Here is a 25,309-nt window from a genome sequence, read left to right on the forward strand (position 1 = left end):
TTGTGGGAAGTTATGGATTAATCTAAACTTGTGTTTAGAAATACGGGGTGTTTCTTGTTTTCGCCCCTACATGAAGAATTACAGTTGAGGGAGGAGCAAGGAATAAGGTATACAACGTTAGAGCGGTATTGGAGAGAGTAAAAGGTGTAAAAAAGCTTTAGTGTGTGTAAAAAAGTAAGATAGTGTATTTTGATACTTGTATCCGAAGCTTAGTGAAGATTGAATTCCCCTATGTTGTCAGTGAGAAAGGAGACTTACGGAAGGGCTCTATAAAGTAAGGGGGAGTGTAGAGGAGTGGATAGAAAAGATGGGAAAAATGTTTGAAAGTAAGATAGGCTTAATACGATGAATATTGGTGTTGTGGTACTGGGGATCGGATAACAAAAGTCATCGGTGTATAAGATTTTTGGCAATATTGATTTTTGATGGTGAGGGTGCTAGAGAAAGTATTTAAGTAGACTGCCGGAGTAAGTAGGTTTTTTGTATCGGTCGGTGGATAATGAGCCGTTCATTGTTTTAACCCTACCTTAATTCACCTTTTTGTATCTTATTCTCCTACTATGTCAAAATATGTTTAGTTGACTTTGTACCTTTTTAGCCCAGAAAGCTCGACAAAGTGAGGAGAAACGTCGGCAAATTATAGTTGTTAACTATTTTTTGTTTTCTATGGTCCGCACCTCACAACCATCTTCTGGATAATTAGTTATATTTTTATATTAAAGTTATGATTATACAAAAAAAAAAGCGTTAACATTTTGGGACAAGAAACCTTATTACTTCTATTAAAATTGGTAAACAGTAAAAATCAATCTGTGAACAGAAAGGCTAATTTAGAAATTTAATAAGGAGAAGTATTTTCACAGTGGGTAATATAAAAATGTCTGAATGAAAGTTTATTATTATTAAAAAAATATATAATAAACTTGTCATGTTACCTTTTTTTTAATTTCACCTTTTACAATCTGTAAGAGTAGCTGAGAGCCTTATATAAATATATAATAAATATAATAAACTTGTCATGTTACCTTTTTTTTAATTTCACCTTTTACAATCTGTAAAAGTAGCTGAGAGCCAGTTTATGGTTGCCTGTCATGACCTATTATGGTAATTTACTATTAGAGGTCAGTAAACGGTGTTTATGCTTTGTTCTTTAAGATTTTATGACACGCAGCACAGCAAGAGAGGCACGTCGATCTTAGTACTTCTATGAAATATATTTTTTATCAGCTTCTTTAGTAACTACTGAACATGCTATTAACCAAAAGAATATGGAATGGCGTGGTCAGCGATTGAAAAGCACTTTTTTGTATTATCTTATGCCAGATATAAAAGTCAAGAATATGCATCCAGTAACACAAAATTTTCTTCACGAAAATGAAACTGTCATTAATTGTAAGTATTCATTTTAGGTTCTCCGTTTCGTTTTGTGCCATTGTTTAATCTGTCAAAAATGATAAAAATAAAACTTATTTTGCATATTTTATTTTATTACAAATATTATTGTTAGTCAAGTAAAGTTTTCCACGCTTTATATAACCTCTTGATTTTATTCCCGAAACAATCTTTCCCATACAAATCCTTTCTCAGCTAGAAATAACTAGGTCAGTCAACAAGATGAGGTAATACTATCTTTCGCTTCGCTGATAATCAAAACTGTTCCACAAATGAGTGAAGCACTTTAAATAAAAATAAAGCATTGCTATATCTGTGTATTATTTTCAAAAAATAATTTTCTAATTTTATGAATAAATATATATTAATGATTTATTATAATGATTGTTTGAGAATGGTTTATTTTATTATTAACATACACAAATTTTGATCCAACATACTATCAACTTTTATTTTCAAAAACTCTCAACGTTTCGGCCCTCAGGCTCTAGATCTAGATCCAGGTCGAGAGGACAACCTTAGATATTGATGTCATGTCCTTTAAATCTATTCTGCAGGCTAATTGCCCATGTCATATATAACTTTTTATATCTTAAATTTAAAACTTTTTTACACAAATAATCTTCTCTTTTTCCACTTACAAATATACTTTATAACAGAACCTACCTTCAACTGTTGGACAAAACAATGGCAGTGGTACGTTGACGCTATGGTCGTATAAGTTCGTTGCAAAATAATCTTCAGAACATGGTTATGAGACCAGTCTTGAAACTTTCTTTAAATGGTGTAAAATTTAATATTTTACTTATTTAATTTTAATTGATTATTTAATACAGTGGAGTGTCAATAATCCGAACTAATTAAAACCAGGAGGGTTCATATTAACGAAAAATGTAACGCAAAAAATAGTCACTTAATAAATAGATTTATCAATTTAAAAATAAAAATTATATTTGTGTGTACATAGGGTATTTACACTTTTAAAAATTGTAGTGTCGAATACGAAGAAATACCCAAGGTGGTGGAGAGTGTTGAAAAAGTAATTTTAAAAACGTTGGAAAACAAATGAATGGAATATGGTCCAGGTGCGGTAAAAAAAAATCAAATAGTAAATGGGTATACTATTTGAAAAGCTATTCTGCAGGCTTATTGCAGTAGTATACCCATTTACTATTTGATTTTTTTTGACCGCACCCGGACCATATTCCATTCATCTATATACACGGTCAATCAATAATCTTCCAGTTGGGAAACAATATTTTGTTCTTCACATATTTTTTTTTAAAACTCAGAGTAATTATTTTAGATAGCTTAAATTACCATTATATTAACAATACAACTTCGCAATGAAGCTCAATATAATGAAAAGGTTATTTATATCGCCGATAAAGAAATTGAGAAAATAAATGCCCTTCCAAATTTCAAACATTCGATTTTATTTTAAATAAAAAGAGTTGGAATTTGTACCTAGATAATTTAAGCCTCAGCACGTAAGGTCTTGTTGTACCTAATACGGTTTTATTGAGTGTATCCATAAATGTAATACATACATAAAATTAAATTTTTTTTTTGACATTGGTTCGAACTGTGGAGGTTCGAATTTGGAGGAGCCCACAGTATTTCAATAGAATTGATGTTGAAGAAAATCATGTTTCTCAAAAAATATTTTATGTAATACACATCACTGCTTTGCTTTAAAACAGATCTGACGAAAAAGATATTTTATCTTAAATATATTTGTGTTTAACGCATTACATTCCCCATACTGGAGTAAATTTGTAACAATTCTAATAGCTTTAGGATATTCTGTATGAAGACTACATTAGAGAAAACAACATGAGTCTGCTATACTATCTTTGTAATACGTTCAATTCCAAATAACATGAAAACTGTTTTTAGCATTGCCACTAGGAAAGGAAAGCAGCGGATATGTGCATGTTATTCCTTAATGTGCCAATTATTTATATACTATTTATACATATAAATAGACAAATATTGATTTATATTTAGATTTAAAGAAGTGGAATACAAGTTTTTAATAAAAATATCGTAATTGAAACTTTAAGTTAACATTTTAACGGTTAATGTTAAAGTACTGCATATCCTTAAAAGGGTACGTGCAGCTTTAAAGTCAGCTGATAAAATAATGCAATTACAACTTTTACAAAATAGTTTTTGTGTTTTGAAATACATGAACCGTGAGACAGATCACAGAAATATGTGAGATAGCGAAAACGTTAATAGAAACAATCTTGAAGCACATTTATTAATATTTTAGCGTTACAGTCCTACAATAACCTGGGGTCTCTCATAACCTTTCCCCACCCAATCATATCCCAGTTAAGTATCCGCTCTTTATTAATTCCCATATTTTTCAAAATTTCCTCCACTTTGTCCAGCTATCTCAAGCGTGAAGTTTCAAGAAAAATGACATAGACCACATCCTCCACTATGCTGGTCTTCAAGTAGGCGTTTGGAAACTTATTTCCTCGCCAATAAGTAGGTCTTCCTCTTTTAGGACCAAACTTGGTTTCTGGTACATTCGGTGCAACTCCTCGTTACTGCCGAGAGTCCATTGGCCATGTTCACGCTACGGGCCATAGATCTCGCGCCAAAGCATCACTTCCATGCCAGCAAGATGATTTCTGGTGCCTTCGATTTGATCCAGGTCTCAGAGCTATAGATTATAACAAGACTTATCCACCGTAAGTTGAGGTACATTTAGTCTACTTTTTGTTCGAGAGGGCTTCAACGCAAGGACTCATAGCTTCCACGTTTTATGTAAAAACTGAAAAACGGAAACTTCTAGACTCCCATCCCCCTCCGCCTCTCAATCTCCTGGGAGTAAGCATTTTTAATATGTTCATCTCAAAGCTAGTCCAAGTTCCTCAAGTCAAAAATTGTGATTTCCCTCATTTTCCTCTACAACCTTTCGTTAAATATACTATATACCTTGCTTCTGGGAGTCACATACATTTATTTGAATCATGAACAGTAAATTTATTCATTATTCTCAATTTTTATAATATATGGGTTATATGTTGTTCGAATGTTGGTAATAGCTTTACCACCATAATCGCAGAAGAATGGACGGATGCAAAATGGTACGAAGAAGTAACTATGGCTAATGGATGTGTGCTTTCAGGTTGCTTCTGTGACTGTTCAATCCTAAACATTATTGGATCTATCGAAACTAAGCAACACAATTAGTAATAGCCTTTTAGAAAGCTCAGTTAATAAACTATATATTTAATAAAAATATTTAATTTAAAATGAAAGTTTATTGTATGAATATGAATGAAAATCATGCAACTTTATTAATTCACTAACGATTGAAATTTATTTTGCAGGAAGTAGTTTTGCGGATAATATTGACTATACTCGTGCAATTAGTTCAGGAATCAGTTTCAAGCACATTACCTACAGAACCAGCTGGTAATCTTTTAGGTAAATCAGGTGGTAAACGTCATCCTCTGTCGGATGTCCAACTGCTTGACCTACTAGAAAGAATTTCGACAGAAGGTGCTGTTAGTGGGGTAGCTGCAGGTGCTATTAGTGGAGTATCTGGAGGAGGTGTCACTGGATTAGCTGGAAGCGCAGTTAGTGGAGTTTCTGGAGGTCCTGTTGGTGGCGTAGTGGGTAGTACATTTAGTGGAGTAGCTGGAGGTCCAGATGGTGGAATAGTTGGAAGTGCTTTTAGTGGAGCAGTTGGAGGTGCCGTTGGAAGAGTAACTGGAGGTGCTTTTAGTGGAGCTGTTGGAGGTACTGTTAGCAGAGTAACTGGTGGTGATATTAGTGGAGTAGCTGAAGGTGCTGTTGGTGGAGCAGCTGGAAGAGCTGTCAGTGGGGTTGCTAGTGGTGCTCTTAGCGGAGGAGTGGGAGGAACTGCCAGTGGGGTAACTGCAGGTGCTGTTAGTGGAGCAGCGGGCGGGGTTGCATGTGTAGCGAGTGGTGGGGTATTTGGAGATGCTACTGGTAGATTTCACGAAGGAATAGGAAGTAGATTACTTAGTCTACTAGGAGGAGGACTGGAACGTGGTACTGCTGGTGGATTATCAGGTCTACTAGGAGGGGGTGCATCCGGTGGATTATCTGGACAACTAGAAGGAGGAGCTGCTGGTGGATTATCAGGCCTACTAACAAGTGGTGCAAGCGGTGGATTGGGAGGTGGATTATCAGGCCTACTAGGAGGGGGTGCAGCCGGTGGATTATCTGGCCAACTAGGAGGGGGTGCAGCCGGTGGATTATCAGGCCTACTAGGAGGAGGTGCAGCCGGTGGATTATCTGGTCTACTAGGAGGAGGTGGTGCTGGTGGATTATCTGGTCTACTAGGAGGGGGTGCAGCCGGTGGATTATCAGGCCAACTAGGAGGAGGTGCTGCTGGTGGATTATCTGGTCTACTAGGAGGAGGTGGTGCTGGTGGATTATCTGGTCTACTAGGAGGCGGTGCTGGTGGTGAATTGGGAGGTGGATTGTCTGGAATTAGTGGAAGAGGATTCGGTAAAGGTACATTTGGTGGGTTAGCAAGTGGTGTACTAGGTGGAGGATTGGGAGGAAGTGCTGCTGGTGGGTTATCTGGAGGATTGTTCGGAAATGTGTTTGGAGGATTTCCTTGGCAGAATAATTGGGGTAAATGGTGGGGTCGTTAGTACAAATAAGGTTTTAAAAAAGATGCTGACGAATAAAATAATACCATTAGATTATATTAAAATAATTAGTGATATAAATGTTTTTTAATATTTTATTGAAATTATTGAATATTTATTTTATAAAAAAAAAATACTGTCATATTTAACATATTTATGATCGAAATCATGCAAGTATCATCTGTTATTTTACAATTACATACAAATGTATATTAAATTGTACGAATAACCACATCAACGTGTAAAATAGGATGTGATTTTAGTTAATAAGAAAAATTATAACCATTTTGTTATGTTTTTTTTAAATTGTAAATAATGATAAATACATAAATGTTTTTCTTAAGTCTGTATTTTCTTTTACTAATATCAATACCTTTGATCCTGGTGAGCTCAGCCCGGAAAAATATAATATTAAAGGACCTAGTGTATAATCTCATTCTCGGGGGTGGACCTGACTCATCAATATGTTATATCATCAGATGTTCTAAACATCATTAAGATGGATATGTTACCAAGAATCTATTTAAATCCTTGCCCAACTGGATAGTCCACTGTTATGACAAATAATACTTCTTTGGTTTTGAAAAATAAATTTATATTAAGTAAGTGTTAGTCGAAATACGAGGAAAGATGCCACGCCTTAGAAACAAGATAAATTTACAACTTTGCTTTAATAATCTTTCGTCTTAGTCAGGTCAAATACCTCAGATAGTCTCACTGATTCATATTTTATATAAACATTCAGACGATTCCTGCATTTTCGGCTTATCGGAACAACATTTACAAAATGTTTAATTTTGTTATCAAATTAACCAATACTTGAAAAGTGTGCCAGATATCAACGGAAAGGAATTTGTTAGGAATAGCCTAAAAAATTCGTTGGAAATGTGTCGACATTTACATTGAGAAGGATTGAAAAGGTCAATGTATTGTCATTGTTTTTAGACCAGGGACTATCAGTATCTAGATTTCAGACATGGATAATAAGAGAGCAGAATACAGCTAAACCTTTTGTGATAAAATGATAATATTGCTATTTAATAGAATGGATATTATATTTTTGTAAATAAATAATTCTTCTATCTATAAACTTATCAACGTCAAAAATAATACAAAAATACGAAAAATCATGCAGTATGAACGATTTCCTTGCGAAAAAAAAAAATCATGTTTTGGGAGTAAAATAATAACAATAATATATATATAATATAATATTAACAACTAAAAAAAAATAGCAATAAATAATTGATTAGTAACAATCGGGAAATATACTTTAAGCCCTAAACCTCTCTTCAACCTGAAATGAACAGCTGAACTATTATTTAAGATTTTATTAATTATTAAAATACTACTTACATATCTCTAATTACGTATAGCAAATACATAAAAAATTGCATCGCAATTAAATTATTATGTGCTGAATAACCCAAAATGTAAAAATATTCCAGAAACAGGTGAATACAGCAGTTCTGAGTATTTTCATAATACCATTGGTAATTTAATAGCCATCTTTAGGAGTTCAAGTACAAAATTACGTAATTATAAGAAAACTGTTTTATTTGGCAATCCGGTGCAGAATTCTTGTTAATCGGGTGACATTGCGAAAATGAAATTCCACTTATTACTATTCAATTTAAAAATAAAATAAAATAAGGTTCCTTCGTTCATTTTTAACAAATTATTTACTCAAATTATGATTTATTTAAATTATATTTTCTTATACATCCTCAAATATATTCCAAAATGCGTCATATTGTAAAGCTTTTATTACAAATTTCAACATATTTATATTTCATAAGATATTATTCATGTTTATTAAAAATTACCTCCCCCCACAAAAAAAAATTAAATAAAAAAATAATTATTACTAAAATTCATTTTAGAAGCTTTGGAAAAACATGATCTTAGAGGACCTGTGATGTGATATACTGTATACACAACCTTAAAAATTACAAATAAAAATTTTTCAGTTATTTTTTGCAAATTAATAAGTTAAATTAATAAATAAAGGCATAAAATACAGCTAGAAAAATATATTTCAAAATTTCTAATAAGGAGATTGTTCAGCTAGAAGAAACTAAGGCGACGCTCCTGGTGTATCCATTATAAAACAGAGAGCATAATTAATAATTAAAATAGTTAAATCTAAAACAATAAAATCTTAAATAGGTCAAAGTTTAAGTATAAATATTTCTTAGAGTAGTAAAATAGCTTAGTATTTTTTTTTCAATTTCAACCAATTTTTAAACATCCCTTGATTTAACTAACTTAAGTCTCCTGTTCACGTTTCAAGTAAATGTTTCAAAAGTTATTTGGAATAGTCCCTACTACGGCGAGTAAGCGCCACAGTGTTCCTCTGCGCAAAGCGGATCCCAGAATCTACCTTAAAATGTCTGGCAAAGAAAGTACATTTATCTTTACTTTGTATTGTATTTATATTATGGATAAATATGATGTTTAAAATAATAAAATTGATTGAAGGGTGAGAAGAGAAAAATATTTTTTTGTGTAATGATCTCCTCTTGCGAGATTGTGACAAGTCGAACATCGATCAACCTACTCGTTATAAGTGTCTGAAAAGTCAGATATGCAAGGTTACCACGGAGGGTTGCGGGTTCATCATTTCAATTATTATACATTCAAGTTTAACATCATCAGTTCTGTTGAGTAGAAAGAAATGCACAGAAGATACATGCATATTTCCAAAATATTATACTTTTCATTTACATTCACTTACTTTTATATAGAATATATAGTAAGGAAATGCATTGCGAACGTGCAAGATTTAAATGTTATAAGTATAGAATTGTGAGCAGCTCTATTTAAATTCATGTTAAATGTTAAATACATGAGAGCTCCTAGCGGATATTCTGAGCAACTTGTTTTATAACCTTTCCTTCTAAAACTTCTTCTTATTGTTTAAATCCAACTTGTTGTTTATTAGGAATAAAGGGCGTAAAACCTAACAGTAATTAACGCCCATAAAATCCTCTAAGTTTTGGTTAAAGTAATTTATCACAACATGCCTAAAGTAAATGAAAAGTGATAGTTATATGAAAGTATGGCTACTGAGTGTCTTGTTTAAAAATGTCCAAAGCAATACTAACACAAACTGCGAGCAAGAAACCTAACACAACTCACCGTGACGTTATTCTCCATTTAAAAGACCTAATAACTGACTCTCATCCAGGTTATATGTTATATCATTTTAACATGGTAAAAGAACAAGATTTCTCCATTTAACATGTTAAACTAAAGATCATTACTACTAAATACCCCAAGTATGGGTTTAATTTATAAGGTTATAATATAAATTGAATAATATAAGAAGGGGTAAATTAGTTGGATAAGAAATAGGTTGATAGACTAAAATATAATTTGATAAAAGGCAGAATAACTCGTTAATATTTAATATTATAGCTGTGATATCTAAAATAAGTTATCATTGGGAATGGCCGAAACGTAGGGATGGAATAATAAGAAAATAAACATGTTGAGAATAAATGGATATTTTTATTATAATTCATAAAGATTTATATTAACAATTTGTCGAGTTTTTCTTTATTCTGTTAAGCGCTGTCAATTATATAGATAAAATTTAAAAATATATCAAAAATAAAGCGTATAAAAGTGGTTAATCGATTTCATTCATTGATTATTTCTTAAAAACATTTGTAATCTATTAAAAGTGAGTTAAAATATAACGTTAAAAAGTTGTGTCCATTAGCTTCCTTCATCACCCACCAGCTATGTCTGTAAGTTCCAACTTTTCAATTAAATATTCTTTTTTTTTTTTTTTTTTTACTATTATCCTCTAAAATTGTATTTTTAAAAAATATTTTTTTGTTGTGATAAAGTTCTATTTGTTATATTATTATAGTTTCGTTTCATTTATTTCGAAATATATTGATATTTCTGTTGCATTTGAGGATTAAATCTAAAATTAAAAAATGTCCGGAAGAGTATATTCATGAAGAATCACAATTTAGAATTTATCGTGTGAGAATAGTGCAGAGTTGAAATTCGCCCAATAAGATATATTACTTAATGATTTAGCTCACGGGTAAATATAACAAAATAGTGAATTTAAAATATATTTTAGTATAATTTTGTATTTGTTCGATTATGATAAGTTGATCATGATGCCCTTTTCACGTAAGGACCTTCTCTCCATGTCGGATGCCAGCCAAGGGCAGCCACACCTACGGCATTATGTTTCATTATTAGTCTTTTGTAGTCTTCAGATTGTATTATATTACTATATTATAATATAATATATATATACTGTTTTAAATATTATTAAAGTTTATTAGATTAATAAATAAAATAATTTCCTTTGTTACCAGATAAAGTATTATTTTTTATTTATTTTACTCCTTATTGTTTTATTTTATACAGCCATATATTAGTTCATTATGTTCTATGAAATCTCTGATACATAGTTTGTAATACCTTTTTTACTGCTATTATTTATTAAATTAACTATACTTATTTTACTAATATAAATTACCATAACCATAACTGTTGTACATTTTTGTTTATATATTTCAAATAGTTTTACATAGTCTCCTACTTTCAATATACTATCATAAATAATATTTTGATTACTATCTAAATCTTTGTTCAATATTTCGTTATTTTTTGTATGCTGGACATTCAAATATATTATGTTAAGAGGACTTCTTACCACCACGATTTTGGCATTGAAAAGTTTCGGATAAACCTATTTTGTGCAGATAATAAGATAAATAAGTTTAATATACATTTTTGTGATATCTTTCCATGTTTGCCATTTTATCTAGTACCTCATTATTGGCATCACTGTGTGGCCCTAAATCCTCTTAAATATTATTTTTTATTTCATTTTATTGCTTGCTTATTACCCTTTTATTACAGATGTAGTTATCATGCTGAATTAGCTATACAATATATTACATAACTCCATTTGCTCAAATCCTTCATTAATTTTTAAACCAGATATAAATTTCTTATAAAATATTTTGGAACCAAGATATTTGGAAACAAGATACAATATTGTTGTAGGTATCTAGCGTTTTTCGAAATGTTGGGTGTATGAAAATTGAAGAAAAAAAACAACTTTTGAACAATTTTTCTTTTAGGAAAGAAACATGGCTTTCTCGGAAAATCATTTCGACAACCGATTGATATGGGGAGTTAAGGTTGGCGAAATTGAACTACATTTTTGGCAAAATATCCCTCATTTAATTATATTTACTTCTGGAACGTCCTATCAATGATAGCTCGGTCTATATCCTGTATATCTAAGACCGCAGAAAGATGAATGATAACAATAATAATAATTATTATTATTATAAAGGCTTACCAAACCCGAAGGTTCAATACCAATACCAGTCGTTCTCTACGTCTTTCCATTGAAGCCCCTCAAAAACCCAAATCTACCAAATCAGACTTTACGTAATTTTCTCACCTACGTTTTAGTTTACTCCTCGGACGTTTACCGGCCAGTTCATTAATAAATCCCACAATATTACACACCGCAATGCTATAACTTGAATTATATTTACGGGATGCAGTTCCCTTATTTCAGTGTTGCGTAGCCTTCTAAATTCTCTCATTAACTCATCCAAATATTTTACGTTAATTATTATTCAATTATATGAATGTAATTATTCAAAAAATTAAGGTACTATTTTTCCTTTAGCGTAAGAGCCACGTTAATGATGAATATACAATTTTTAAAAACCTGATGTAGTGTGCGCATTCTACAATTTTCACTTACCGCCTAGGAAGGCGAAAATTTCAAACAAAAGAATTCTATCATTCTGTTATCAAGGAAATTGGTTAAAGGTTTCTTCAGCTACCGAGGAAACATCGGCTTTTCAACAACTCCTATTTTCAACCTGCGAAAATATTTCTTCTTTAGATAATAAAATAAAACAACGAAAAGTTATAAAAGAGAAAGATAGTTAATAATTAAAAAAAAAAATACAAGCACATTAGAGGGAGCTATTTCAAATATTAAAAATTTATACTTGTCTAATGTATAAAGTTTTAAATGTATTAAATTTAACCTTCATGATGTTTGAACTGTTTTTCTTAAAACACATGCTTAAAGGTATGCAGATAAAAAGTGATGAATCCAAATTTGCAAATTTTTCAGTATTTCAAAAATATGTATGATAGAGGTTATTAGGACTTAGGGTAAACTTTTTAATTTGAACTGTAAACCTTGGTTAGGAGGCCATAATATATTTATGTTTCATGAATAAGAATAAGGAGGATAACGCTTTATTTAGTAGGCAGGTGTTACGTATTAAAGTCATCTAGAAAAAAAATTATATAGTAAAAGAAAAAAAAATCGATTTTCAATAAGACGAATGTTAGAATAATTTATTTTTTCTTAAATAATGAAATGTGCGTAGGGCAGATTTCAGTTACAATAAGTTAATAAATTAACGGTACGTGTAGAGAGAAAGCTATAAAAAATCTCTCAGCATTTAACCATGCCAGTATTGTGTATAATTATAATATGAATGTGTAAATAAAAGCTTTTTTTCAATAGTACTTTTTAAAATATATCAGAAATCGATTTTAAAAATATTTCTAAGGCTCTCCAAATAGCAAAATTTATAAAAAAAAAAAATAATAAATAAAAAAAATGTTTACATTATTAAGCATTAATGTTAAAAAATGTATGAAAAAACGAATTAAATGTTATGTAACTGTTTTATAAAATTTACCAAATTGTATTTTGGTTTTGTTTATTTGAACCAAACGAATACTCGTTTGAAGATCCTTTGGTGGTCCAAGCGGCTATTTTGAGAAGAATAATTAATCTCTGTTCATTTTAGATTTTTATTGTGAAAATAATATTACCAATAATAGAAAAGGTGCATGATGTTTTTTCAAATTTGTGTTTTTCATAAAGACATCAATGTTTCAGCTATAAACCCACCATCAGCCAGATTAATTTATAGTTATTGTCATTTAATTAAACTGAGTCCATCTTCATTATGCCTTGTGTTGGTTTTATGTTTCAGCTATTAAGCAAAACAACAAACAATTACATTTTTTTTTTTTTGTTATTTTAAAGAACAACTATATTAACAATCTAAAATGAATAGAGATAAATCCCTGTTTCTCAAAACAGCTGATGGGACCACCTAATGCTATCTTCCAGAGGAAATTCGATTTGGTTCTAAAAATCAAAGTTAAAATACTTTCTGGTCATTGTTATAAGGAAAATTATATACATTTTTTTTTTTAATACAATTCTTTGATATTAATGTAGTTGTTATTTGAAAGGAAAACATACTTAAGGTGAAACAGTGTACAGGCTTTTTATTTTATTAAAATCTCATGCCAACTTTTGAATGTAAAATTAGATTGGATTTAGTAGGTTTTGAGGTAGCGTGCACCTTAAAGAGGAAGCTAAATAGTGTGCAAAAATGGATTTCCACTATTGGATCTCCAAGTTTTACTTTTCATACACGTACCTTTGCATCTAGCTATAATTATGGAACACTACATACATGAAATTGGGATTTTTTCACAGTTAAAACTTCTTATATTTTATCTTGATGAAAAATAGGATACACAAAAAACCTGAAGACTGGAAAACAAGACATCCAGGTATTTCATTTGTCCACTCAAGGCTTTATAAAGCACCTGCGAAGTTTTCCCACATGGAATATTTAAACCTTTTACCAGGTCAAATGTTTTCCCCATCATCGAATATGAATTTGCTTCGGATGAAACGACAATTAATTAACTCGCTATTAACTGAAAATATCCCATCGGTAATGAATAATTACCATTCTCATCAGTTGGGTAATTGGGACATTAATAAGATAGTACAGCCCATTGGGGGCAGTTTTTATAATAGGAGGAATTTTAGAGGCCACCAGTAGAGAATTTGCAGAGGACGAATAATGAGCTACCCAGCAGAGATCAGAGTCTCAGATGTCATCCAAGGTCTTGATATAAGATTTCTCATAAGATCGGGAATGATGAGGTTCATCAATGACTACAGAACCACCGGGAAGATGAACCCGATGATCAAAATTCATCTGATTGGGACTTTCATCATCAGTTTGCCTTACATGGTTTTTCAATGTCTGAGCTTATTCAAAGTCCAATACGACATAAAAAAGGGTACTTTTGTAATTTTGCACCCCATGGCCGCTTTCCAGATTTATTGTAGAATCCTCGTCTTGTGGTTTAATATAGAGAGACAGGGTAAACTTTATAACATCATAAGGAAGGATTTCCTCAACATTCCAAAAGAAATGAGTCATGATGCTAGCGAATTATACAAGAAGCAAAACCGGACTTCCAACTTGTGTTGTAACGCTACGTTTTTATGGAATGCGAGTATTGAGTTAGTGTATATATTCTTTCCAGGAGTGTCCGTCGACTATATCGAGAACCGGGAAATAAATAAGAAAGTCGTGAATACGGGGAAAAACAAGATATTCAGCGGATGGTACCCAGTCCCGATGAGCGAATACCCTTACTACGAAATAATATATATATACGAAGCAATGTGTCTTTTATGGGCTTCGACGCTTCTGGGTTTGTATTTCTGCATGTATTTCCAATTGCTTATGTGCCTGTGTACACAATACGTTGCACTGGGTTATCGAGTCGCGAACTTGAAGATTGATCCTGTAATCTATAAACTGGACAAGAAATACAAATCTAGTATTTATCAGGAATTATGCCAGATCGTAAAAGATCATCAGAAACTTTTAAGGTATTTCGTTGACATCACTCTTTAACCATCATTAATATTCAACTTTTTCATATTGAATTACTTAATACAATTGAAAGTATATTTGATTAATTCCTTCGATAATTACAAAATAGTTTCGGTAAATAAATGAATAATTTTTATTTTGAGGTATGAAAAAAAGTTTTCAAACTTGATTAATTGGAAGAGTAACCAAATGTCGGTTAATGAATAGAAATAATCAAACTCAGTTTCTAGTTCCGAGAAATGAACATTTTTTATTTTAGATGTTTTAAAGAAGTTGAATTTTCTTTCTGATTTTTTGTTCTATCTTCTTTATATATTCCAAGAAAGTGGCATCCAGTAAGAATGAACGAATAGTATCGCGATTAAATAATGTATCTTTACGATGAATAAAGAAGAAACCACCTACAACTTGGTGACGAAAAAAACAAGAAAGATAACTGATGGCAACTAATTGAAGAAGTTGGAGTGAAAAGATACGATAAAGATTGGAGTCGAAAATAACCTAGCTAAAATACTACTTCAATAAATCTCTATGGGAAGAATAAATTATCCAAAAAAATCTATTGTTTAAAAAAAAGAAAACAATGCATTGTTAAACTGAATAATTAATATACTGCCTAAATTAATCAAAATTTTACATATACAGCCTTGCCCAAATTTTAAAGACTGAATCACTTCTTTAAGGGATTTCGAATAATTATTCTTGAATTTAATTATTTTAATTCCTTAATTAAACGCCTACCTTGATGTCTTCATGATTTATCTTTTTTATGAATGTTTTTTCATCAATTCCCTTAAATTGTTATTTAATGGTCACTTTTGTGGTTTCCGATTAAAATTTTGTAATATTTTAAAACATTTAAAATATGACCAAGTTTTGATTGATGCAAGAGCATGAAGGGTATTGGTGCAAAAAAATTAGGAAAATATAAATAAAGCAAGATGAAACAATAATAAAAAAAAAAAAAAATCAACACCTGGAGATGGATGGAAAATCTGAAACTTTTTATGAACTAAAATAAACAATAATTATTTAGTTATTTTCTACTAAATCCAAATACTTCTTTGACTGATAATAAGAAATCAAAACGGCTCCTTTCCTTTGCTTTGAAATCGTAAATTGTTTCATCAATACTTAAGATTAAAAAACGTTAAGAATAGTAGGTGAAAGTGAAAAACGTTTAGATCCACAAGAGGGGAATTTCATAAAACTACAAAACAATTCACAAAAGTAGTTTTAAGCCCCTAACTTAATTTTGAAGAGCTGTAGAGGTACGAAAAATGTTTTAAGAAAAACCGGACGTAATAAAATTTACTTACTAAATAGTTTCGGAAAATAATTGAATAATATGTATTTTGAGGTATGATAAAAAAAAATTCCGACTAGGTTAACAACCGTCAAGTAATTCATCCGAGTTTGGATGAACAATCTGTAACGCCGGAATAACTACTATATAATTTTAAAATTAATAATTATGTATAGTTTAATTAAGAAGGTTGATAAATCACCCCGAAATGAAAAAAATAAATAAATATTTAGATATTTTCAACTCAATCCAAATACCTGTTAGTGAACAAGACTGAAAATGAAAAAATCAAAACAGCAGAGCTGCGTTATTAAAGTCGTACATCCTTCTCATTTGTTAGTATTTTCGATTGTTTTATATAATGATTAAAAAATAATGGTAAGTGTAAAATAGTTGAGACCCCCAAGAAGGAATTTCATTTAACACTAATTTAATTCACCGACAAAAAGTAATAAAACTACCAATTAAATATTTATATTGTTGCTTCCACTTCAAAACAGAAAATTATTCATTTAATCTCAGAAGTTATTTTTGATAACTTTATTGTTAATTTACTTAAATTATTTTATTTTTATTACAGCTACACAGATGAACTAACGAGTGTTTACAATCCTTTGGTGACGATGACACTTGGTATAGGAATTGCCGTTTTAATTATTGGTGCCATACAGTTCCTCCTAGTAAGTTGTAGTTTTATGTTATTAAGTTCTTTTAACAGTTTCAATACAGCTGACTTTTCATTACTTCATTTTTTAGGGAAAAACTAGCGATCCCGAAATTATATTCAAACTGATACAAATGTTTTCATTCAGGACGTTTTTCGAAGTGAGTATGTTCTGCTTCGGTTCGTCACGAATTGAAGAAGCAGTAAGTATGCGACAAAACCTGCCATTGAAATCAGATTTAACACAATGGATCTACCTTTCTTAGCCATATTGTATATATTCGACTTTTTAGTATGCTGTATCACTTTAAATGTCTAAGGTATTCTAAGGAACCCAATTCTGGTAATTAACATGAAGTCTATTAAATACCTAAAGAGGAAAAAGTAGAACTCAAGAGAGAAACAAAGAAATTCAGACAGTAAAGTAGGAATTCATGTTTAGTGTTTTTTTTTTTTTTTAAGGAAGTCAAATGTTTCTTGATTTTTATTTTATTTATTTTTTTTTTTAAACAATGACTAAAAAACTATTTTAGCTAGGTAGTTATAAACGGCAGCATAGTTAACTAGACAAAATTTTCTTTAAAAAAACAACAGCATTTATCTTTTTTACAACCAAATGAAGGGTGTATTTATACTCAAAATAATACTAAGTGTTGTTTTATGAAATAATTTATATTTTTTTACCAGATGGCTCAGGGGTAAGGTACTGTGGGATTAACTCTAAGGACTCGGATTCGAATCTGGCTGTGGCAGATAATTATTTATTCTGTTTCTACAATGTGGGTCAATCCTGTGGGTTCTGAAGCCCCCTTGGGGTCCACCCAGCCTTATAAAGTGGGTACCTTTAATTAGGGAAAAATTTGGTGATTAAGCATGATCTTGAATTTGAAAAAAAGTATCTTCTTGTGTAACCGTTGTTCCAAAGACAGTACCTCCTTACAAAGTACTGAACTTCTGACCTTCATGGGTTGTAGCGGGTTCGCATTATTATTATTACAATTTTATTTTTTAAGTCTTCAACTTATCTTCAGATACCCTAATTTAGATAAATGTTCCCGTTTAAGAAACTGTGTTCCATATTTCCATGTTATTTATGTTGAGGTTGACTACAGAATAAGCTGAGATTGGCTCTTAGTTTTGTAAAACAATTCTCCCTCCTTTAAGGATCAGAGTTTTCAGCCATAATAACTTCAAATTACTAAAATACACTTCTTATTTATAAAAAATAAGTTAAGTAGTGGGAATTATGTTATAAAAATTATTGCTAGAATGTTTGATCACTCCATTTAGTAAACGACTTTCATAATGATAAAACTGTTTCAACATTTGATCTTCAATATTTCACAATTTTTTTTTCTACCTCTAACCTGCCTTCAAACAATTGTGCTTAATTTATCTATTTTTATCATAAATGTTTCGAAAATACTATGCCTCCCTCTTCAGAATTTAATCAATAATAATTTTTTAGTCTAAGCCATTCTGCAGTAGTACAACTAATTTTATTTATAATTATTTAGTAGAAAAATTGAAACAAATAAATTATTTTTTTTAACCAAATTTGGTTTATTTATCACAGGGTAAATAACAAAGTTTTAGAGAGAAATACTTTATTTATCTATGCTGCCTAAATACATTAGGTTGCTATCTCACACAGCATACTTATCAATCCGTAATAGGACATATATAAATTACACATACATGGTATCTTGGTATACATGGTATTCCTGAAGGCAGGATAGGAGGATTTGGGGCCACAAAAAAAAAAAAAAAAAAATACTGAGTAAATGTAAATACTGAGGGTAATAGAAAAAACAATTTTCTATTCTTAAATATGTTTCTTTCTCATTATTTTTAAATATTGTTTTAAATTTAGAATTCCTTTTGTTCCCCAAAAATAAAGTTATTCATAACGATCCGAGTTTTACTGACATAATCAATGGAATCCAATATGTAAAGCATTAATATCTACTTTAAATTATTATTTAATAACATTTTAATTATTACATACTGACATATTTTAATTTATTTTTATATTTATTATAGATTAAATGGGTATATTTTATAAAAAACCAACATATTTTACAGTGGGGGCATTTTTTTTTTCTAGAGCATTAGCACTTTTATTTACTAATTAGCTGCCATGAAAGATATATTTCAGAAAATCTTCTATTCAAATTTTATAAGTATCCTTTCAAATACATATACTTTGTTTGCTTAGGTTCAAAAAACAAAAAAAAAACTATGATAGGCCTAAATTAATTATTAATCTGTTTATTTACCACAATATGTTGAATTATAAAGTGATTAGTTCAAATAATTTTTTCTGCTCAATTCCAGAGCTCAGATCTCCAAGATGCCATCTACTCCAGTGACTGGTACAAGGCTGACACTAATTTCAAGATAGGTGCACAAATGATGATGATAAGGGCTAAGAAGAGGGTCAACCTCACTGCTTTGTTCTTGTACCCTGTTAACTTGGCAACCTTAGGCTCGGTATGTATGGTATTAAAAAAATGATAAAATAAATAAAAAATATATTAGATTTTTATTTGAAATTTGAATGACTTGATTTTATGAAAGGTTTCTTCATCTACATTAGGTATACAATACATTTAATCCACAAAGAATGTCCAAGGTGTTCCAACCAACGTTTGAGCATCTTGTTTATCAGAAATGCAAAAAATTCTATATTTTTTTATTGAACAAGTATTTTAATGCTGACTCCACTTATTCAGACATTAGCTTTAATACAGATAAGCATTGCACAATTTATCTAATTGAATACTGTAAACTCACTTTTTGTAATTTTTTTGTTGGATAGTGAATTAGTGACTAAGTAAATTTTTTCTATAAAGAGAATTTAATATTTAGAACTCAAGAAAATTAATCCATACTATTTAAGAATATAAAAAAAAAACTCAGAGAGGTAAACAATTATTTTATTTTGCTTATTTATAAATCAGACAGAACTTTTATGCTTTTTGGTAACACTAGGAGAAGTACTGAAATGAGTCATGAACAGCTTTCTAGCATTCTTGTTGCTATGTTGTGACTGTCAGAGCTATCAACAAAGACTCTTTTTGATATTAATAAAGATTAGCTGAAAAAATTAATATTTTGAGCCATATCAACCCTTCTGAATTTATTAATATTTGAATTTTTTGGTTATTTTTGAACTTTAAGAGTTTGTGTTAGCATATTTTCATTTATTTTTATTTTTTGCAGATTGTTCAATTTACCTACTCATGCTCAGCTTTGATGTCAGGAATGGCAGAATAATATTTTATTTTTCCAATGATTAATATCATATATATCCAACTGTACATTTTTCCAAAAAGTAACAAAATTATAAATTATGTATTGTAAATAAATTGAAATACCAGATACATTTAGAACTAGTCCGTATGTTAGGAGTGTTGTGTTAAAGAAAAACATTAATTAAAAAAAAACTTCTAACCAATTGAAATTTAAAAATAAATAAATAATGTATATAAAATAATTATATACATCAAAATCATTGCTGAAGGAATAAAAATCTTTCAGCCACGTAAAAATTCAATTTTTAAGAAAGTGTATTATTGATCCCTAGATAGAGGGATAGAGTCATATTAATGAGATATAATCTCATCATGAGATATAACATATCATATAAGATGATATGTATGACGGTCATCATAGTACTGAATAAGTCTCCCCATTTGAAATCTAATTGATGATAATTTATGAATACAGTAATGAAATACAAGAATATATTTTATAAATCATATTCATGACTATTATCAAATGTTCTGAACATTATTTAAGTTGACTGTAAATACTTAAATACCTAATTTTTAAAAATTTAATATTACCAATACAATGGTTTGAAATTGAAAATTGTTTGAGATTGAAAATTTACAATATTTAACCAGAATAAAATAATCTCAAAACTAAAATAAAATCAGATGTTTCACCTGCATCATGATTCAAGAGGGATACTGAAACTAGGTTATAAAAATTATAAATTTATTAATATGAAATTATATTTTTAAATATATAAAAAATTATATGGATTTATAAAATAAATATGACAAAATGAACTTTCTAAAATAGATTTAAAATATAGTTATAATGGTTTAGTAAATTTACTTGTAATACAAATACTCTCTATTTATCAATACGATTGTTACGTAAGGTAAAGCTTGTTATTTTCTATCTTAAAAAAGTTTTCATCAGTCTTTTTGCTAGTTCAAAAGAATAACAGATGGAATTTAATTAGAATTAAAAAAAATCATAAAACCCAACAGAGTCAAAACATCATCAAATGTCTGATCCCGACCCACTGTTTAATGTTGAGATAGAGACTGTAACAGAACCCAATTTGTAATGGCACCCAATGCTGCTAGCGGAGCTACCCTTTAATACTTGAAACATAGCCATAAGTGCTGACATTATATTTTAATGAGCCCATTTATTATATCTCAAACTTAAGACCGTGACTAGAATAGATTAGGAATCTGATTGATAATCCTCTCTCTTTTCTGATACTGTAGAAATAGTTGAGGGCTTTAATCCAATTATTACATTGTACGAGATAAAATAAAAAATGATTACTTGCATTTATACATGTTTTTAATTAAAATTAATGAAATAGCAAAGAATTTAAGGTATTTAGAATTTGTATATAGCTATAATTGTATAATACTTTTAGAATTAGAACTATGGAAACATACAAAAAAATCTAATACATGTAGTATGAACATTAATAAAAAAATCTGACAGGAAAAAAAGCACAATTGATTTTCAGCAGGCATTAGCTCAATTCCCTTATATTTCAAGTTAATTGCTTAAACCTTGTTCTGAAAATTGTGTAAAAAAAAGAAAAAGTTTATTATCCAATGAAAAGAAAAGTCCATAGTAACTCATAGTGTATCTTAGCTTCATTTGTTATACAATTTAATTATTGCCTGAGAGCTAGAAGAAAAATTAAATTAAATCAAGTTTCAGCTGTGATATATAGCTGTTTCTGTTACATGAAGACAATCTGTTTAATAAATGTTCAATCTGGAATGCATTGCAGTTGAAACTAAAAGTATTCTAAGAAAGAATTTTTTTTTCGACAAGAAATAAAGTTGTTCAAAACATAATGACAAAGCTGTTGCATTCAATTACTTGTGAAAATACTTCATTTTATGTTTTAATGGCAGGTTTATTTACAAAGTCATAGTTGTTAAGAAGGTAACATGAGAAGAGTAATTTCAGAACATTTTGTTCATTAATTTTGAAACCTTTATTATCTAGGAGATGAAAAGAGAAATAAAATTTGTTTAATACACAACCTGACAGGTACCAGTAACTGCAATGTGGTAGAAGGTGTGTCTGGCAGATCCATTAAAATTATTAATCTTTTTTTTTAAAATGAAAACAAAGACATATACATCATTTGCTCAATATATTATGCATTTATTATTTATTTATATAGAAATAGAGTATGCAGCCTATGGAATCATAAATAAGTTAAAAAATTCATAAAATATAAGACATTAATATTGCTCTTTATAGGTTTCACAGATACACTGGTTCCTTTGTGGGCAGATATCTCAAAATACATTGAAAATTATGAATTTGTTTGGAAATATAGCACATGCTTGATTGTCCAAAGAATATGTAAAATTTACAACATTGGTTTTGAAATTTAACATTTACAACTGTAAAAAATAACAGTCAATGTTATTATTTAAGATTAATTGATGTATCAAATTATGAAAACCAAATTTTTTAATAATTTTTGAGATCTAGATTCCCTACCCATAAGTATATAACTTTTTTCTTTAGATAAAAGGAAGAAGTAACTTTTAAAAATAAATAAAGTTTTAATATTTATGCCTACATAAGTATGCCAGCGCTCTCTTCAGATTATTTAAGAAACTAAAATATTTCAGGTGTACTTTAGTTTTATGGTCATTCCACAGGTAGCGCCATGCTCACTCTCTCTAACTATATCAGCATTTTGTGGTTATTATCCCCATAAATAAATTAAAAAGAACAGATGAGGATCGTACCAGAGATTAAGCTGATAAGAACATATGCCATCATTGATGACATCGCCTTCAGCGGACTTGGCAGCCTATCATATAATGCCATACTGGCAAAACAAGATGCTTTATTTTGCCATCGTATATACATCCATTACTCATTTGTATATATTTATTTGTTTGTTTTTATTTTTTTTCTCTCGGAGGTCAGGAAAAAAAAATAAATAAAAAGAACATAAATAATTATAAGTTGGTAAATTTCCGCATCTAATCAAAATTCAAATCAATTACGGATTTACTGTGACTCAAAGAATTGACAATTACAATTTTAACTTAAAATTCATTGCCACTTACACATATAATTTTACTGCTTGATTTTATTAAACAGCTTTTTAAAACATCAATTTTTGTTTTTTTTTCACACCAATGAATTGTGATGGGCAATATTTATGTAATTAGAATCATTCATAAGTTTTAGAGAATATTTTGTATTTCCAAATTACAATTTTCTATATCCTTTTTTTTTTATTAAACTTTTCATCATTAATTGTAATTTGACATTTACCAACTAGAGTCATTAGTGAGTCATAATTTACAAAGGTTCAACAGTTCTACTTCTAAATTGATATTACTACAGTAATCTGAGGCTATAAAATTATGAAATGATATTCACTGAGTGATACCTATCTTTCTTTTCTTTGACACCGCCTACTGACATTTGACACTGATGATCATGAGAGATGTAGCCATGGAAGTATTTAAGGGGTGTTACTTCCTCAGGAATTCGAAAACTCAAAAAGCTAAGAAATTAAACAATATCTCCAATTTGATATTTCATCTTCATATAGGTTATTAAAAATATGTATAAACATTTTGTGTGTACAAATAAAGAATCTAAAAAAGTGAATGCTATTAAAATTTGATACCAACGAGTTGGGGGAAATTTTTGTAGGGGTCATCTCATTTATTTTAAGAGTGGAATCAACGGTTCTTCCTATAAAATGATTGGTTCGTAGATGCGAATCAGATTCTTAAGTTGGAAATAAAATTATAAAGGGTAATCTTGATTTTGAAATAAATTTTTTCTGTGACCTGTCTGAGCTTGAGGAAAGCATCGGCAAGACATAAATTAAATAGTAGAGAGAGAAGTTGTTAATAATACTTTAAGAAAACAGAACTTAAAGAAGAAGAACTAATCCATAATGATTTTTGCTCAGGATTATTTATTTATTAGAATGAAAGAATAAATAAATATTAAGCTCAAAAGCAACCAGAAAAAAACACATAAGAAGAAAGTTTATATTATTAGGTGATCATCGAGTCTTCAAAGCTCATGAATGTTTGAATAATAGTTTTATTTGATGTTTTGATATATTAATTGCATCAATATTTCACAATTAAAAGATTTTTATTAAATAACAGTAACGTTGAATGCTCAAAATAAACCACTTTCAATAAACATAGTAATGTTAAAAACTAAAAACTTAACAATACAAGTAACTGAATACAGAAATATATATTTATTTACTAGATAGCCGCTATCTCTATAGTTACTACCAAATAACCAAAAAAAGTTGATTTACATGACTTATTATCAGACATTGTTGGAAATGTGGAGTTGAACTTAGGGGCTCCACTAAAACTGCAGCTTAGCCTGGATTTCATTTCAGGAAGGAGGTCCATCAAGGATGTACTTCTAAGACTGAAGAAAATTCAGCCATGGACCAGGTTACAAAAGGGCTGCTTTGCTAACAAACTATGAGACTTAAACATACATATAAGCCCACAAAAAACTGATACCATCACATTCTCATACGCTCCCAACAGAGCACTGAAAACAGATACAAACAGATAATACAATTATATTCATAATTGTTATAGAGAATAGATAATTCAACGAACAGATAATACAAACCAAGAGACATCTCACATACCTTGGTATGAAACTGGAATCTCACCTCTCATTCACTGCACACATACAACAGAGAATACAAAGTGTCAATTCTACATATGACCTCAAAGAGCTTATCTATTCACCACGGCTGTCACTCAGACTCAAAGTACTTATACACAAGGCAATACTAAGAACATCATCACTACACTGAGCACTTCTACTACATTTTCCTATTCTCAACAGCCTTGAAATCACTAAAACAGTACCAGAACAGCAAACTACAGATCTGCAGAAGAACATTACTAGAAAGATGTAACAGGACGCACATCCACAATGAACTACAACTGAAAACAGTAGAACAGCTCATCACACAAAGACACATTAAATTCTTTGACAACCTTTCTGCTTCCTTCAACCCTCAATTCTGCTCACCCAACCCAACCCCCTTTCCTACGAGGTGGCATGGCTGGAAGGGCCCCAGAAAAATATCAACATTACCCTTCCTTAAGTCCTTTCTTTTCACACCCTCCCCTTCCACCCCTATTTCGTTTTCTTTCTTCTCTATATAATAATAAGGAGGAAGAAGAAACGTTCCTTTTTAATATTATTTTTTACTTTATTTATTTATATTATTATTATTATTTATATTAAT

The 25,309-nt window shown here is 30.0% G+C and overlaps 2 protein-coding genes across 2 annotated transcripts; both read left to right on the forward strand.

Moving 5' to 3' along the window:
• Nucleotides 1–3,973: 3,973 nt before the first annotated feature.
• On the forward strand, nucleotides 3,974–6,041 carry LOC106693034 (uncharacterized). The gene is made up of 2 exons (XM_014439333.1): nucleotides 3,974–4,060; nucleotides 4,743–6,041. The coding sequence occupies exons 1-2, from the start codon at nucleotides 3,974–3,976 to the stop codon at nucleotides 6,039–6,041; spliced, it is 1,386 nt and encodes a 461-aa protein (XP_014294819.1).
• A 7,896-nt stretch (nucleotides 6,042–13,937) lies between these two features.
• LOC106677025 (odorant receptor 24a) lies at nucleotides 13,938–21,518 on the forward strand. Its single transcript, XM_014414698.3, has 5 exons — nucleotides 13,938–14,775; nucleotides 16,666–16,765; nucleotides 16,842–16,952; nucleotides 19,087–19,242; nucleotides 19,975–21,518. The coding sequence occupies exons 1-5, from the start codon at nucleotides 13,952–13,954 to the stop codon at nucleotides 20,026–20,028; spliced, it is 1,245 nt and encodes a 414-aa protein (XP_014270184.1). The 5' UTR covers nucleotides 13,938–13,951; the 3' UTR covers nucleotides 20,029–21,518.
• Nucleotides 21,519–25,309: the final 3,791 nt, after the last annotated feature.

The sequence above is a fragment of the Halyomorpha halys genome, unplaced genomic scaffold (genome assembly GCF_000696795.3).
Source record: "Halyomorpha halys isolate HHAL.00 unplaced genomic scaffold, Hhal_1.1 Scaffold84.1, whole genome shotgun sequence".
Taxonomy (NCBI): domain Eukaryota; kingdom Metazoa; phylum Arthropoda; class Insecta; order Hemiptera; family Pentatomidae; genus Halyomorpha; species Halyomorpha halys.

What these genes read in the sequence shown, in the direction of transcription:
- LOC106693034 (XM_014439333.1), top strand. Translation starts at nt 3,974, where the DNA reads ATGTTCACGCTACGGGCCATAGATCTCGCGCCAAAGCATCACTTCCAT. An exon ending in GTGCCTTCGATTTGATCCAG is followed by an intron (nt 4,061 to 4,742) that starts GTCTCAGAGCTA and finishes TTTATTTTGCAG; the next exon opens with GAAGTAGTTTTGCGGATAAT.
- LOC106677025 (XM_014414698.3), top strand. Translation starts at nt 13,952, where the DNA reads ATGAGCTACCCAGCAGAGATCAGAGTCTCAGATGTCATCCAAGGTCTT. An exon ending in GATCATCAGAAACTTTTAAG is followed by an intron (nt 14,776 to 16,665) that starts GTATTTCGTTGA and finishes TTTTTATTACAG; the next exon opens with CTACACAGATGAACTAACGA. An exon ending in GTGCCATACAGTTCCTCCTA is followed by an intron (nt 16,766 to 16,841) that starts GTAAGTTGTAGT and finishes TTCATTTTTTAG; the next exon opens with GGAAAAACTAGCGATCCCGA.